Raw genomic sequence first — 17,228 nt, forward strand, 5'->3', positions numbered from 1 at the left:
CCTCTCTCAGGTTTCTCTCTGGCTGCACTAATTCAGAGTTCATCTTTTTCCTTCCAATGCAATGTGGAGTAAAAAAGATTCAGGCCCTGCGCACAATAGAGCATTATATTAGGAATAAGAATAAATATTAAATATTAAGACATATATATCTCGACAGGAGCAACTGATCGAGACTCGAGACACGGTAGAGATAAAAACTCGAAAATTTATTTTGACCATTTTTCAAAAAAATCGCTCTGTATATATAGCAGTTTGAAGGCGACGCTGCTGATTACGAATATTGCAGTTAAAGCGCGATTTTCTCATTATTTTGGCCGTAATATGGATTTTACGATTCGTACTTAGTTCACGCTTGCAGCGTCTCCACACCGTGTCTCCTGTCGACCCTTTTAAATATTTAGGATATGTAAATGTAGGAATATTCCTATATTTATATTATGTATTTAATTTTTTTCCATTCTGTGTGTTTTACGATTAATTATTATTTCTAATTCCGTTTCCTATAATATTTAATATTTATTCTCATATTCCTAATATATAGGTACCTATTCTCGATCAGCTGTTATTCTTTTTCAGATACAAAAAACAGCGTTTAGATAAAGTTCCATTGGAATAGTATCTAAGCATAATTTCGTATTTATTGCAAATTCTTATGGAGTAGAAAAAGCATATTCTTTTGGTATCTGAAAGAAGAACTCAGAATTGGTGACATAGAAATAAATTTGTTTTGAACTCGTCTTTTTAGAGCAGAAATATTACGAAAAAAAGAGTTTATTTCATAAATCGGGAATTTAAAGAGTTCTTTTTTAATTCTCCTTGCTATCTTGGGTGTTACCCATCGGAAATATTCGTGACTACGTAGTTTAATGTGCATGTTTGGCGTACATAGAGGCGCCAGTGGCCGGAGCGAAGGCAGCGGAGCAGTGGAGTACGTGCCTGCATTCGCAGCCTTCTTTCTGCCACTTGTCACCACTCTCTGCTGGAACACGGTCAAACACTGCCAGTTTAATAAGTACAAATTCTTATATGGAACGTATACGATCTGAGCGTGCAACGTTGAAGCAACTAATTTAGAAGAACTTCTGCATGCAAAGGAGCTTCTGGTGAAACTCACGTTTTGCTACGATCCGGTGAGGATTTATTAAATAACGACATACTTATTTGGTACAGCATTAGATCGCGTAATTCAGTGTACGATGATCCGAGGTTTCAGTCAATTATCGAGAAACGCGCTTTCCGGCGGACTCCCCAATCTTTTATTCAACGGAGCTCTCAGAACAATGTCGGGAAAATCGACCGTGAGGATCGGCACGCACGACGGAACCTTTCATTGCGATGAAGTCCTCGCCTGCACACTCTTAAAACTGCTACCGCAATACAAGGATGCATCTATAGTAAGGTAATAAATCCTCATCTCAAAGCCAAGAGCTTTTTAACGCATTCAGTGATAAATTGCGGAGAAAGGGAATTGGCATGAATTATAATATCGAAACGAAATGAATAGGAAATATTGGGTTACAGAATCTATGGATATCCAATTAAATTTTTAGATCTCGGAATCAGAGTGTCTTAGATACCTGTGACATCGTGGTGGACGTTGGCGGAGAGTATGATCCTTCTAGACATCGATACGATCATCACATGAGGTAAAATAATATACTTTTCAATGATACGCCATTAAAGAAAAATCTCTGCTTTTGCTTACATCGTTATTTATTATCTTCCCGTATCAGAGAATTCCAGGAGTCGATGAGTACCGTTATAAAGAAACCAGGGTACGATTGGACAATAAAACTAAGCAGTGCCGGACTGATCTACTGCCATTTTGGTCATGAGATATTGAGGATTGTACTTTCGGACGTAACAGAGGACAAAGTCATTGATGAAATCTTTAGGAAGATTTATGACACGTTAATCCAGGAAATCGACGCTATAGATAACGGTGTGCCGATGTACGACGCAGAGCCATTGTAAGTAGATGTAACTTGTAATGTTACGTGCTGTGCAGTACGATTTAGCAAAATTATTGTATCCGCATTTGTTTCAGGTATCGAATAGTCACCAATTTAAGCGCGCGCGTAAACAGACTTAATCCTCAGTGGAACAGTCAAGATGTGAATATAGAAAAACAATTTGAGAAAGCCATGGCTTTGGTTCTTTTGGAATTTTTGGAATTTGTACAATACGCGAAAAACGTCTGGTTACCGGCAAGGGACATCGTGCGACGTGCTGTGGAGAGTCGATTCGAAGTAAGGAGAACCCTCCCTCTATTAGTTTTTTCGTTTTGAATATATTTCCAATTATTGTTTAATATAAAATTGTAAAACGTTTCCATAAGGTCGATCCGAGCGGAGAAATAATAATGTTGTCGAAGTTTGTACCGTGGAAGGAACATTTGTTTCAACTGGAAAAGGAGATGAACGTGTCGCCATCAATAAAGTACGCCATTTTTGAGGGTGATAACGCTTATCGGGTTCAGTGTATGCCGGTAGCGGAAGGAAGTTTCGTGTGCAGAATGTTCTTGCCGGAAGCGTGGGGCGGTTTGCGCACTGATGCCCTTGTGGAAGCTTGTGGAATTGAAGGTGCCATATTCGTGCATTCCGTTCGATTCATCGGTGGTCACAAAACAAAAGACGGCGCGGTCGCCATGGCGCGGAAAGCGCTCGAGATCGGGAAGGCAGTGCAGTGTGTAGAATGACAATGTCTAGACCGCTCATCTTTTTCAGAATTTTTGTAATGGTTATTGAATAATTTTTAGAAAGCATTTCTTTTTATTAAGAGTTGCATGGTGCAACTCGAACGTGTACATTTTGTTCTGTTTAAAGACTCTGATCATTTAACACTCATTGATGAATCCCATGCAATATGTATAAAATAAATAATTTTATCTTTTCAATTGTCATGCATCGAATACTTTCGAATATATTCAATAAAGTTAAACCAAACTGCATAGACTTGTTCTAGAGACGATAAAAAAAGGCTTATTTATTGTCCAAGTTTTTTTACATTAGATCCATACAAAATATCCCAGATAGCAAAGAGAATTGAAAAATAATTCTTTTTCCGTACCATTTTTGCTCTAAAAACACTACTCTTTATAAGAGTTTAAAAGGAATTCATTTTTATGTCACCAATTCCGAGTCCTTCTTCAGATACCGAAGGAAATCTTTTTCTACTCTATAAGAATTTGCAATAAATGCGAAATTATGTTTAGATACTATTTTAGTGAAACTTTATCTAAGCGGTAAGCGCTATTTTGTATCTGAAGAAGAATAAGAAAGAATCCTTTATGATTTATCCAAACGCGATTTATCAAAAATCTTCTGATCCACTTTCTGCATCAGAAAGAAAACGTACTAGTGCATTTTGCCATTTCTGCACTTTGTGATATCAAAGGTATCACTTAAACCTGATCTGCAGCAAAGAATATCATGGTCAGGCATTTTGCGTCTTAATTTTCAGTAAAAAAAAGTTAAAAAGTTAAACTATATATAATACAAGTAATTAAATAACTAGGACAAAATTGTCACTAATTAAATTATTGTAGGTATTAAAAGTGACTTATTTTGACCCTTTAGGAACAAATTTTCCACAGATTTAGACGGATAAAAATGCTATCATCGTGATAAGACTGTTTGCATGTACAAACAAATGTTTAAACAATTTTATCTGCTCTTCTCTATTGTGGTTTTTTGTTGTTATATTTTTGCATAGAAACACCATTAAAATAAAAAGTATACGAGACGCTTTTTTCTTATTTTTAATATCTATTATCAGGCTTAAATTTATTATATGTATATTTTTACAATGCATTGTTACTAGTGTCCGACCGAACCTTCGGCTTCAGCTTCGGCTTCAATCACTTTCGGCCATTTTCGGCCACCTTCGACCAAAAATTATACCTTCGGCAAAACAGTCGGCTTTGGTCAAAATCAGTCGGAAGGTTTTGCCGAAGCCGAAGGTTGATCTACATAGGCGCGCGGACGTGGCAAAGGAGTGCAGGTGATTTTTAGTCTAGTATTCTAGTTTTAATGTCAGATTTTTTAATAACTTTCCACTTAAATCGTGATTAATATTAATATAGAAATATTAGAAATAAAAGAAAACTGATTTTTTTTTAAATATAATAGCAGCAGTAAAAAATAATTTACTTTTTCAAAGAAAAATGTAAAAAGGACGAAGTGATTGTTGTTTTATTTTAGTTACATATTATTAAAATATTAAAAATAATAAAAAATAAATAAATTTGTGCTTGTATTATTTTAAATTACAACTCCGCAAACACACACTAAATAAAAACAAATAAAAACACTATCTCAACTTAATAGCAAATGCATTCAGCTAAAAAGAAATATTTTCCCTTACTTTTTTAGCATTATATCATCAATATTTATCAATTACCAGGCAATTCCTTCAGCTTCGGCTTCGGCTTCGGCTTCAGCCAAAAAATTAACCTTTGGGCGGACTCTAACTGTCACGCTACTTTACGTCACACAATGTTATACATAATAGCGCCCCTGGACAGATCCCACGGTCAATTTTCCCGACAACAAGGGACAATCGCCATCTCTTGCCATTTTCTGCCGGAACACGGTCAGTTCGAATTCCTATAAGAAGTATACATACGGTCTGCGACCTGCAACGTTAAGGTAACTAATCACAACTTAAAAGAACTTTTTGCATGCACTGAAGCTTCGGATAGAACTCATGTCTCGTTACGATCTGATGAGGATTCGTCAAATATAGTGATTTATTTACTTGATGTAGCATTAGATCGCGTAATTGAAGTCGCATCTGACTCTTCATCGATTTTGATCGTCTTTCTTGTGGTGAATTTATATGGGCTATAGTTAAGCCCTGCAAGAGCTTTTCATCGAATGCGCCTTGTAAGAAAAGTTTTTATTCTTTATTATAATTTTTAAAGATTTATACATTCTCTAAAAATTTCTTAAACAATATAATAACGTAAAGATACACACGTTTTATGAAGACAGTCATCCTAACGTATCCAGTATCTGCCAAAGCAGGTAGAAAATTCGAAAGTGACGGACATTCAAAAGCGAAGGATCAGCTAGAACTAGGATAGGGACCGGGGAGAAAAGGTCGGTCGAGTATTGTTCCCTAACGATAGAGGAAACGAAGGCAAAACGGTACCTGCAGATGTAACACGGACCGCTCTCAATATATTTAAACCATTAGCACCCTGTAGTGGTAACTAACGTTATTAGATAGTATGTCTCTCATTCACATTCGGTCAGTGCGCTGCGCTCAAAACGGTCATTCGCCGGCACTGTAATTTAACAAGATAAGATTTCTTTTTTATGGTTTGATCTAAATTTTGCAATTTTCAACTAGCCTTCAGTTTATATTTGAGTTTATCGTAATAAATTTTACTGATGCATACATAAATTAATATTGTTTTTTTTTTCTTTTAAAGTAAAAAAAAATTTAAAAATAGTACAACATAACTTAAAGTTTAGAGAGTGATTTAATCAGTACCCAAAAGGCAAAATGGACCGGGCAAAACAAACCGAGTAAAACACATGGTCTGTTAATGACGTCATGGCATTGTTCAAGCGTTATTATTGTTATTTATTAATTTAGATGGATAATAACCACAAACGAAAAATATATCGACAGTTTTGGGACAAAAATAGTATGAAAAATGCTACTGTAAAAATTGCTACTGGTGCAATGGCTCTCAATAAGGCGTCGACTTTATATAATGTGCCAAAAATAACTTCAAAAAGAAGACTGACTAAATATATAAATTCTACTAAAGATATTGACAAAGCCATAGAAAAAAATGAGTAGGTCCATTTTGCCTTCAGGAGTAGTCGACCGTTTTACCTTGCTATGAAGGTAAAATGGACCAAAAGGAAGATATTAAAAATCATTTAGTATCTTTTTTATCTGTGATTTGATTAAAGTCTGATTAATAGATAATAAGGAAAAATAAATACTGATTTGTCATGTTATAATAATTTTATGATAAAACTTACTGTTTCTGCGTAAATATTTTTTTCGTTAAGTGTGCCGTTTTGCCTTCGTTTCCTCTATAGGCCATAGCGGTTACAAAATCAAACTTGTTCTGTACGCGAAAGCAGTCGGATGTATAACGTACTCTTGTGAGATTGTGAGTTCATCGTGAAGTACTCTACCAATCGCTCGAATTTTTAAGAATAAATTTTCTTACAAGGCGCATGGCGCATTCGTTTAAAAGCTCTTACAGGACTTAACTATAGCCCATATGTGTAGATTCACCACAAAATAAAGTGATCAAAATCGGTGTCAGATACGACCTCCCCTGTCAATACAATAATATCCAAGTTTTCAGTAGATTATATCAAGAAGCGCGCTTTTCGGTGGATTCCCCAACTTTCTCACGTAGCAAGAAATGTGCATATCCGGCCCTGCTCTCCCAACGATGTCGATCGTGAGGATCGGCACAAAAGATGGATCTTTATTTCATTGCTCTGAGGTTCTTGGCTGCGCACTATTAAAGCTGCTACCACAGTATAAGAATGCGTCTATAGTGAGGTAATCATCCTTAATTAAAAGCCAACCCGATAGAAAAAGATTTATAAAATTATATATGACGAAATCTGGATGAAATTTGGAATGCTGCAATTACTTGTCTCAATATTTGCAACAATACTTGTAGAAATTTAATTTTTAATTATAGTGTAAATATTGATAAATATTTGCACAATTTATTTCTAAGTAAATGGTATTTCAGCAAAACAGCAGCATTATGGCGAACCATATCTTATAAATATTTGAAAATTAAATTTGAAAAGAAATTGTGAAATAATTGAGTACCTAATATATATTTCAGTTTTATTACGTTTCTCTTATTGCTATTATGTAGCATATTCTGTGTTTGCTAGGTTGCTGTTAGATAACATCCTTTCGTAAAATCGTAAGTAAAATATGATGAACAGTGGTATACATATATGTACTGTTGTACATCAGTGTTTACTGATTCATGCATTATAATTAATATGTTTTTGGAAGTTTTTCCCAAAAATTATGCTCTGGAATAAAATCGCCATTCCAATTTTCTCTAAACCAAAATTTACAATCTTATTCATGCTGCTCTTATTGCTCCGTCTCGACAATTATGGTCTCATCTCATAGTTATAGCGGCTACTTAAGTTTATGACATAGGTATCGATATGTTTCGTTCTTTTTTTCTTTTTTATTCCCTCTTATTGTTCTTTATTTGGCTTGATATCTGTGTCCCTTTGTATTTTGTTGTTTTTAGAGTGTACTTGAAAAGGACCAAAAACAATGGTCGGAACGTCGTTATATATACAAAAACCAGGAGTCGTGTATAATCGTAATAATACTTTATCAGTTTGGTCAAAATAAATTGTTTTTTCTTGTAAACTAATTCATGTTACATGCAGATTAAAGGCACGTCCGTGCAGGGAACTGCAATTTTAAATACACATGGCGAATCATCTTAATGCAATAAATCGAGAAATTCCTCTCAATTGAATGAAACAGTTATTGTACAATATTTGCTCAATTTTTCTATCGGAAAAGAGCTTTAACACATTGAATAAAATCAAGAAACAGAATTGGCATATAAATTATAATACCACAACGAAACAAAAATAGGAAATAGGTATTAAGTGGCAGAATTCATAGATATTCAATTAAATTTTTAGATCTCGAGATCGGAGTGTCTTAGATAACTGTGATATCGTAGTAGGTGTTGGCGGCGAGTATGATCCTCCCAGACATCGATACGACCATCACGCGAGGTAAAATAACATACTTTTTACTGATACACTATTAAAGAAAATCTCTGTTTTTACCACATCGTTATTTTTTTCTTCCTCGTATCAGAAAATTCCAGGAATCAGTGAGTACCATTGTAAAGAAATCAGGGTACAATTGTACAAATAGATTAAGCAGTGCGGGATTGATCTACTGCCATTTTGGTCATGATATATTGAAGAGAATACTTTCGGACGTAACCAAGGACGTACTTGAGGATACAATCGTTGATGAAATCTTTAAGATCATTTACGATTTGTTTATCCAGGAAATCGACGCTATAGATTACAATGAGCAAATGTACGATGCAGGGCCATTGTGATGTTACAAAACGCTTCTCCAGAATAATTGCATCTGCATTTGTTTCAGTTATCGATCAGTTACCGATTTAAGCGCGCGCGTAAGCAGATTAAACGACCAGGATAAGAATATCGAGACACAATTTGAGAAAGCCATAGCTTTGGTTCAGAATGAATTTTTGGAAATTTTCCACGTCACGAAGAACAATTGGTTACCGTTAATTGCAAACTTGCGATGTGCTATAGAGAATCGGTTCGAAGTAAGAAAAACTTTTTTTCTAGTTCTCTTTTTGTTTTAGATATATTTTTGACTATCGTTTAATGTAAAACATTCTTGTAAGGTTGATTCGAGCGGAGAGATAGTAATGGTGCCAGAATCATCGCGGTGCCAAAACAAGTGGCGGTATGTGTTTTATTTGGCAGAGAGAATGAACGTCTCGCCATCAATAAAGTACGCTATTTCTAAGACCGGGAATAGTTATCGTATTAGGTGTATGCCGGATAATCGGGTTAGTTTCGATCGTGCAATGTTATTGCCGGAAGCGTGGGGCGGTTTGAAGAATGATGCCCTTGTAAAAGTCTGTGGAATTGAAGGCGCTGTACGTGTAGATTCCAATCGGAAAACCGGTGTTCACAAAACTAAGGGCGGCGCAATGGCCATGGCGCGGAAAGCGCTCAAAATTGTGAAAACTGTGCAAGGTGGAGAAGAATGACTATGTCTAAACTATTGATTTTTTTTAGAATTTTTATGACAATTATTATACATTTTTTAAAAACATTTTTTTAATTAAATGCAACTTGATTTTCTACATTTCGTTCTATTTAAAGGCTCCGATCATTTAACACTCATATTGAATCCCAATATAAGAAAATTAATTTATCTCTCGAATGGTCGTGCGTTAAATACTTTCGAACATAATTCAATAAAAACGAATAAAAAATTGCATACACTTATTATATAGATCGGGAAGAGAGGAAATTCTCCTTAGACTGTACCACAGGTGACTTCGCAGTGCTCTGGTGTCAACCACCACCTGGTGACACCACAAGCACCTGGTGTCAACTCTATCGGACCACAGCAACAGCAGCACCAGCAGCAGCAGCAGCAGCAGCAACCGCAACAACAGCAACAGCAGCAACCTCAAAATAATGCTGGAGGTACCTTCCCGCCTCAAAATTCGATACTACCAATTAGTAATTAGTAATTAGCACGATCTTAAAACTTTTATTGATCTGATTCGCCTCGGTCTACCCTAAGTTATTGATGGATAAAGTATCATTTTAAAGGAAGATTGTTATTGAGGATCGGTGAAGGAATTACCGATTTCTGCTTAAAGTGTATAAGATGTACATGTATATATATATATATACACTGCTAAACAAAATTATAGCATAAAAAAATTTGGCGAAAATTGGCCAATTTTGATTGCCGATTACTTCGCGAAAAATTATCGTAGACAAATAATTTTTTTTTAAATTGAAGCTTTTGAAGTCTCTACTTTAAGAATGTACCTCCATTTTTTGCATGCGATGCACCCCTACCTTTGTAACCTCTGAAATCTAAGGGCATGTTTGGCATACTTGAAAATTGCAAAGTTTGACGGAATGCACGGATGTGGAAAAATTTCATCAATTATAAAATTCAAATCTTTTACTTCAATTAAAAAAAAGCAAAGTTGGTCCAAAAGCCAAAAAAAACAACGGTAATTTTGAAGAACTGTAACTTTGCGAAAAAAATCTTAGCGACTTCGCTTTTTTTTTAAATTGAAGTGAAAGATTTGAATTTTATGACGATGCAAACGCGGCGTCGCCGAAAGAAAATTTTTCACGTCCGTGCATTCCGTCAAACTTTGCAATTTTTAGTATGCCAAACATGTCCTCAAATTTCAGGGGTTACAGGGGTACATCGCATACAAAAAATAAAGATACATTCTTAAAGTAGAAACTTCAAGCTTCAATTAAAAAAAAAAAACATTCGTCTACGATAATTTTTCGTGGAGTAACCGGCAGTAAAAACTGGCCAATTTTCGGCAAATTTTTTTCTATGCTATAATTTTTTTCAGCAGTGTATATAAACTTATCGAATACTTAGAACAGGTAATGTTTACTTGCAGGTGAGTACCATTCTATCGGTACAAATACACCGGAAAAGACGGAAGATAACGATTCGGAAAACAAGGATCAACAACAGACGAAGTATAACCTTTGTTATTATTGAACGAAGTGTAATAATTTGAAAAAAACTACTTTTATATGGAGTATTTTTAATTTTTGGGAGAAATGCAGCTTTGCTGAAACTTTACAATCTAGTAACATCGAAGGACAGCCCTTTAACCTTAAGATGTCTACTGACATAAAAAATAAAAAAATAAGTTTCTCTATTTGTCTTACTGATAACAAATCTAAAGCTAAGATTTGTATTCAGGTATATAAAATTTTTAATTATATCAAAAGTAAAAAGGGACCATCAGCCATAGTTTCAGACTGGAAAAATTTTTTTTCAAATACTAACTCGTTATATGACGTATCTCTTAAAATTCTTCGCAAAGATGAGTCGAAATATTTATCTAATAACACACTTTCGATATGCTTTATATTTAAATCATGCAAAGATAGTTTATTACATAGCTCTATGAATGATTTCACTTCCGATGATTCAAAGATTACATTTGTAATAGAAGGTAGAGAGTGTCTTATAAAAAGATGGATATTAAAAAATGTGAACAATACTTTCTTTAAGGATATAATAAAAAATTTTAATACAGAAAAAAGTGAGAAGGAGAAACTTATGCTAATAGATAAAGTAAAGTACGATGCTTTCGCAATTGGCGATACGCTATTTAACATTAAAAACATTGAATTGTTCGTATAAATTAGAATTAACAGTAAATGAAACGCAAGACACTTACATAGATCGGGTTTGTGATCTCCTCGTAGCAACTAATAAATTTGATATATAAAAGGTCTTAAAAATTTGTGTGAAAATCGTCTCATGCAACATATGCCAACACATGCAACATATACAAAAGATAGACTTGTAGAACTTTTAAATATTGCAATTACAAACGATGCAGAACAGTTAAAGAGTTATGTAATAAAACAAATCAGATTAAACTTAAATTATCTTGATGACATGGAATTGTTTAAATGGTTAAGACTAATAGGAGAAAATCGTGAGATATACAGAGATATACAACCAAAACATATCTAAAGAAGATGCTATATATATACTCTAAATATAATAATGATAATTAGTTGTAATACAAAATCGAACTAAACTTTAACTATAAATTAGATCTTTGTTTACGAGATTAACTATGCTGCATTAATTTGGTAATCTTAACATAACATTAATTTTCGTCTTTTTCTTGCCGTGTAGATTTGTCAAATAAAAGATATCATACACTGCTAAAACGTACACATATTTTATTTAAAAGTTGTTATTAGTAAAATATAATACGTTTTTGCATGTAATATTCGGAAGAAACTTCTTTAAAAAAACCATAATTTAATATCTTTTGATTGTGACGTTACAATTATGTATATGTTATTTAACAACGACTTATCATATGATCGAGAGACAATATAAATCCGGAAGTTTCTAAAAAGAAGAAATCCTTTTCGCGTGAACTAAATAAAATAAAATGCCATTTTTGCACGTTTTTAACTTTGTTGAAACTGTATTTGCACAGCGTTTTGTATGCTTTCAATAACGCGAATACATGTAACTGTTGTTGCACGATATCGGCGAATATCCTGTATCTTAAGCGAAGCGATTTTTTTTCAGTTTATTGAATGATTTGCATTTTCCGGAAATCGGGGTTTCAATTCCGGTTTCCTTTATCGGTTTCGCGCGATATTCCGGATACCCGGAGTGCCAAAGTCCGTTGCGCTCATGACACAGAACTACCGTTTCAAATTATTGTATATTACAATGTCATTTACTTGAATACACACCAGAGACTGTCAGAGTCTCCCACCCGGTATATTGGCTTTTTCTTTACGGTTAATTTGTTTATGTCGCATGCGCACAATCCACCCTCGAAAGCCTCCGACTCTCGCGCGTCCACCCTTCCCAAGTTCCAAAAGTCCTACAATCACTCGCTACTCCACAGAGATGGAGAACGTGCGAATATCCGATTTTCATAGTTTCCCACTTTCTCCTCTTCTCACCAGCTTTATTTGATTTTCTACGCGAGTCGTTTTTTCTTCAATATTTATTCTTTGCGTGAATTATTCAGCTGCTTTCCTATTCTTTATCTCTACTTTTTTTCTTTTTTTTTTGGCGTCTCTTCGCACGAAAGCAAGGAGCATCACAAAAACAAAGAATTGTCCGGCATCGCTGTTGATTCCACGTTGATGATCTCGTTTTAGCAATTATAAAGTGACGATTTGCTTTGAGCCATGCATGTTTATTCTTGTATAATAGTTCTATCGTAGCTTTTCGTCGCTTCAACTTTTTCCTTTACGTCGTCTTTTTTCGTCGCAGTTTCGACTTTAACGATCTCGATTCCTGGAGATTTCTTTTTTGAAATTCCATTTGAACTTCCGCTGTGGCAAGCTACGTGACATCCTGGAGATCTTTTTTCTACGACAATTTTGCAGCGTAGGTATTTTGTATTTCAGTTAGTGCTAAGACACCAGAAAACTTCCGTCTCGGTAAATATGGTTTGTGTACGTCACTGTTTTTTTTCGTTGATTAATATTTATTTTTTTGGTGCCAACATATATATCTTACTATAACGATAATAATTCTTCTTTCGATAAATATTTCAAGAGTAACGCCTATTGCGGTAATGACTTGTTTTTTTAATTCTTTAAATTTCTTTTCGTTATTTTTAATATCTCTTATCAGGCTCAAATTATTCCAATTTTTAGTTATTTTTTTTATAATATTGTTAAGGATCAAGAAAAAACAGCTTTTTAGCATTGAGCGATGTCACACGCGCGTACGGTCCTGATACAACCACGCGCCAGTTCGTGATCAGCACGAGCCTGTCCCCAAAACGTCGCGACAAATCATGACAACGCAACGCGCAAGCGTTTCCTTATTTTCGGTTATCGCGCAACACGAGACCCGCGCGAACGGCTTCCGCAACGCTGATTTTCACGTAAGTACTGCGCGGCGCGTTACATCGTGGATCGATTATAATCGGCGGGAGTAGTGGAGGCTTTTTATACCGGTTGGTCCATTTATACTGAATTATTTATTTGAACTTTATTTGAATTCTTACATTAAAAATATATATATATTCATAATCTGTATAGAAAAAATTCAAATGTAAGTTTCTATATTGTAATTACATTCGGTGAAAATGAAGCCTAAAAAGTTAAAACTGTACAAATAAATGTTTGAGCAATGGCATTATATTTGTTCTTCTCCATTGCAGTTATTCTTTGGTATATGTTTTGCATGAAAACACTATTAAAGAATATACCTATATGTAAATTGTATATATAGTTGACGCTTTTTTTATTTTTAATATCTCTTATCAGGCTTAAATTATTCCAATTTTTAGTTATATTTTTTAAATAATATATTGTTACGCAGTTACACTTTGTAGGCATGAAACGGAATCATTGGAACGTATTATGTGTGTTTACACCTGCCAGAAAAATTCATGGCTACGTAGTTCAACGTGCACGTTTTGCGTACATAAAGACGTCATTAGACGGGTTACACCGTTCGATTTTCCCACCAACAGATATCGAAAGAGAATCTCGAACAGTATTCGTGTAAATACGCCTTAATAAACCTACTTCGACAACATACTAGCCGTATTGAATTAATGACCTCTGAAAAGAGGCAGGTGTCAACACGAAAGGAAGAAGTTCGTTTTTCCCGACAGCAAGTAAGCACGCATTCTCAGGCATCTTTTAGCCACTCTCTGCTGGAAAACAGTCAGTTTAATTGTAAGAGGTACGAACTCCTATATAAAACGTACGTTCTTTGACGTGCAACATTAAAATATCTAAACACAACTTAAAGAACTTCTGCATACAAAAGAGCTTCTGGTGGAACTCATGTTTCGCTACAATCTGATGAGAATTCATTAAATATATATTTACTTGATATAGCATTATAAATCTCGCAATTTTGTATAATAATCACCAGTTTTCAGTCGATTATATCAAGAAGCGCGCAAATTCTCCAACCTTCTCACGGAAACCGAAAGATTTCACAAATATTGTTGTATGCAATATTATAAGAAACATAATGTAGGTACATTTCTGAAACAGTACAGATGCACAGTTAATTATATATGAAATGTTAATGAAATATTTCTGCACCACTTCCGAACATTTCAATATTTCAGGAATATAACATGCCGAATGAGGTGGTTAATCGACGGTGTTCCCAGACCCATGTCAAAAAAATCGACCGTGAGGATCGGCACGCACGACAGACATTTCCATTGTTCTGAGGTCCTCGCCTGCGCACTGTTAAAACTGCTGCCACAGTATAAAGATGCGTCTATAGTTAGGTAATTATCCTTAACTGAAAGCTAAGAGTTTTAACGCATTTAATGATAAAATCAAGAAAGGCAATTGGCCTTATGAATTATATTATCGGAACAATGGCCCGTATTCATAGTCGGATCTTATTTCAAGACTGTTTTAAGAATAATGTCTTAAGATGCTAATACGGCTCTGTGATTGGTTCACATCTTAAGATCGTACTTAAGACGGTTTTAAATATGAGATCCGACTATGAATACCGGCCAAAATAAATAGAAAATATTGAATTGCAGAACTCATGGATATATATATATCCTTCTAAATTTTTAGATCTGAAGATAAAAGTGTCTTAGATACCTGTGATATCGTGGTAGGTGTTGGCGGAGAATATAATCCTTCCAGACGTCGATATGATCATAACGCGAGGTAAAATATGTTTGTACTATTTAATTATATGCGCCATTATAAAGAAAATCTCTCTGTTTCCGTCACATCGTTATATATATTCTATTTTTGTTTTCAGAGAATTCCAAGAATGGATGAATATCGTTATAAGGCAAGCAGAACATCATCGCAAAGTAAAACTAACCAGTGCGGGACTGATCTACTACCAATTCGGTCGTGAAATATTGAGAAATGTACTTTCGGACGTAACAGAGGACATAATTATTAATAAAATGTTTGCGTTTATTTATGCGAAGTTAATCTGGGAAATCGATTTTATGGATGAGCACAAGTACGATACAGAGTCAATTGCAAGCTTGTGATATTGCATACTGCGCAGTATGCTTGACCAAAGTTATTGCACCTGCATTTGTTTCAGGTGTAAATTAGAATCATATACTGATTTAAGTGCGCGCGTATGCAGACTGAATCCTTTGTGGGATAGCCAGGATGAGGAAAAAGACAAACAGTTTGAAAAAGCTATGGCTTTGGTTCGGAAGGAATTTTTGGACATTGTAAAAGACGCAAGAAACATTCGGTTACCGTCAATGGACATCGTGGGACACGCTGTGGACAATCGATTCAAAGTAAGGAAAACTCTTTCTCTATAATTTGCCTTTTTGTTTTGGATATATTTCCAATTACCGTTTAATGTAAAACATTCTTCTAAGGTCGATCCGAGCGGAGAGATAATAATGTTGTCGAAAGTTATAACGTATGAAGACTATCTGTTTAAACTAGAAAAGGACCTGAACGTGTCGCCCTCAATAAAGTATGTCATTTGGAAGACTGGAAACATTTATTGTATTGGCTGTGTCCAGGAATATTACGTGTACAGAATGTTATTTCCGAAAGCGTGGGGTGGTTTGAGCCATGATACCCTTGTGAAAGCCTGTGGAATTGAAGGCGCTCTACATGTACATCCCGATTGTTACGTCGGCGGTCACGAAACCGAGGGCGGCGCGGTAGCCATGGCGCGGAAAGCACTCGAGATTGGGAAAACTGTGCAAGGTGTAGCATAATGATGATGTCTAGAACATTGATTTTTTTGTAGAATTTTTATGACGGTTACTGAACATTTTTAAAAAATTTTTTTCGTATTAAATGCAACTCGATCATGTACATTTTTTTTTACACTCATGGAACTTCACAGTATGAGAAAATCATTTCATCTTTTGAATTGTCGTGCGTCAAATACTTGTGAATATGTTCAATAAGGACGAACTATATACTGCACACACTTATTCCAGAAATTATTTTAAAAATGGTTCGTTTATTGTTAAAGTTTCTTCACATCAGATCCATATAACATGGCACAAGTTTTCTCCGCATGTTCTTCTGCGATCGGGAAGAGATAGCTCAGTTTTATCGATCCGCGGTTTTTGATGGTTGCTTAACTCTTCGGTCAGCGTTTCAGGCAACTGCTTGTGCGGCAAAATGCGCAATCTTAGCCCCTGGCACACTTCGGAGTGTCGATTATACGGCGATCAGGTCCAAGTGGAGCGTAACTGTAAGCGTAGAACGCAGGCGAACTGGCATATATGGCAGAGCACCATATGGAACCATTACGAACATTACGACTTCAAATCTAAATATATATATATAATTTCTATGCTGTAGATGAACGTTGCATTAATGGTTCTCGACTTTCGATATTGAAGACCAATGCTGCGTTGAAATAAAAAATCCATTATACGTTAATAAATAAAAGTTGATTAACAGAGTTGAGTTCCTGCGTTTTAAAACATTTTGGCACAAATCGCAGGAATGATCGTTTGGGATTACTCTTACATGTGCAAGTATTTTAGATGCTTTGATCTCTTTTACCTTACATAATTCGTTTATTTATTTTATGTTATGTTAAAGATAATAAAAAATATAATAAAAAGAAGTAATAAAATAAAAGAAATGTACATACACACACATATACGTAATGTATTATATGTAAATTGTGCCATAATAACAAAAGAGAAAAAAAGCACAGATTTGAAGATAAACCTCTCTACCGTTTGGTCTATTTGATACTAAACTTTATTTAAATTCTTAAATTGAAAATATATGAATAATATATGTATGAAAAATTTTAAATTTAAGTTGCTATTATAATTACTTTCGGTCAAAATGGAATAGCCTAAAAAGTCAAAACTGCACAAATAAATGTTTAAGCAACGACATTATACTTGTTTTTTTTTTCAGTTCTGCAGTTTTTCTATGGTAATATATATTCTGCATGAAATC

General features: G+C 34.7%; 4 protein-coding genes across 12 annotated transcripts in view; all 4 read left to right on the forward strand.

The window, feature by feature from the left end:
• The window catches only part of LOC139812023 (uncharacterized), a 227,997-nt gene that overhangs the window by 81,399 nt on the left and 129,370 nt on the right, over positions 1–17,228 (forward strand). The window lies entirely within an intron of this gene.
• On the forward strand, positions 898–2,950 carry LOC139811454 (MYG1 exonuclease-like). Of its 3 annotated transcripts, none has more exons than XM_071775738.1 (6): positions 898–1,130; positions 1,191–1,399; positions 1,551–1,646; positions 1,734–1,970; positions 2,048–2,249; positions 2,339–2,950. In XM_071775738.1, the coding sequence occupies exons 2-6, from the start codon at positions 1,197–1,199 to the stop codon at positions 2,696–2,698; spliced, it is 1,098 nt and encodes a 365-aa protein (XP_071631839.1). In that variant the 5' UTR covers positions 898–1,130; positions 1,191–1,196; the 3' UTR covers positions 2,699–2,950. The 3 variants fall into 3 exon arrangements, with proteins under 3 accessions (XP_071631839.1, XP_071631841.1, XP_071631840.1); XM_071775740.1 differs by having other exon boundaries at positions 1,207–1,399; XM_071775739.1 differs by having other exon boundaries at positions 899–1,130; positions 1,214–1,399.
• LOC139811402 (MYG1 exonuclease-like) lies at positions 5,857–11,607 on the forward strand. Its single transcript, XM_071775697.1, is given in 9 exon segments — positions 5,857–5,862; positions 6,246–6,365; positions 6,368–6,540; positions 7,677–7,772; positions 7,858–8,106; positions 8,158–8,347; positions 8,429–8,786; positions 9,050–9,245; positions 10,202–11,607. Coding segments are annotated over 8 exon segments (1,380 nt in total). The 3' UTR covers positions 9,238–9,245; positions 10,202–11,607.
• LOC139812012 (MYG1 exonuclease-like) lies at positions 13,659–17,180 on the forward strand. Of its 2 annotated transcripts, none has more exons than XM_071776601.1 (7): positions 13,659–14,007; positions 14,203–14,306; positions 14,405–14,572; positions 14,877–14,972; positions 15,070–15,282; positions 15,370–15,577; positions 15,662–17,180. In XM_071776601.1, coding segments are annotated over exons 2-7 (1,038 nt in total). In that variant the 5' UTR covers positions 13,659–14,007; positions 14,203–14,304; the 3' UTR covers positions 16,013–17,180. The 2 variants fall into 2 exon arrangements, with proteins under 2 accessions (XP_071632702.1, XP_071632701.1); XM_071776600.1 differs by having other exon boundaries at positions 14,210–14,306.

The sequence above is a fragment of the Temnothorax longispinosus genome, chromosome 4 (assembly GCF_030848805.1).
Source record: "Temnothorax longispinosus isolate EJ_2023e chromosome 4, Tlon_JGU_v1, whole genome shotgun sequence".
In the NCBI taxonomy this organism is placed as follows: domain Eukaryota; kingdom Metazoa; phylum Arthropoda; class Insecta; order Hymenoptera; family Formicidae; genus Temnothorax; species Temnothorax longispinosus.

Excerpts from the sequence above, each read along its gene's own strand:
- LOC139811454 (XM_071775738.1), top strand. The coding sequence starts at position 1,197 with ATGATCCGAGGTTTCAGTCAATTATCGAGAAACGCGCTTTCCGGCGGA. Across the intron at positions 1,647-1,733 it reads CGATACGATCATCACATGAG|AGAATTCCAGGAGTCGATGA; the intron begins GTAAAATAATAT and ends TTCCCGTATCAG. Across the intron at positions 1,971-2,047 it reads ATGTACGACGCAGAGCCATT|GTATCGAATAGTCACCAATT; the intron begins GTAAGTAGATGT and ends CATTTGTTTCAG.
- LOC139812012 (XM_071776601.1), top strand. Across the intron at positions 15,283-15,369 it reads GATTTTATGGATGAGCACAA|GTGTAAATTAGAATCATATA; the intron begins GTACGATACAGA and ends CATTTGTTTCAG. Across the intron at positions 15,578-15,661 it reads CTGTGGACAATCGATTCAAA|GTCGATCCGAGCGGAGAGAT; the intron begins GTAAGGAAAACT and ends CATTCTTCTAAG.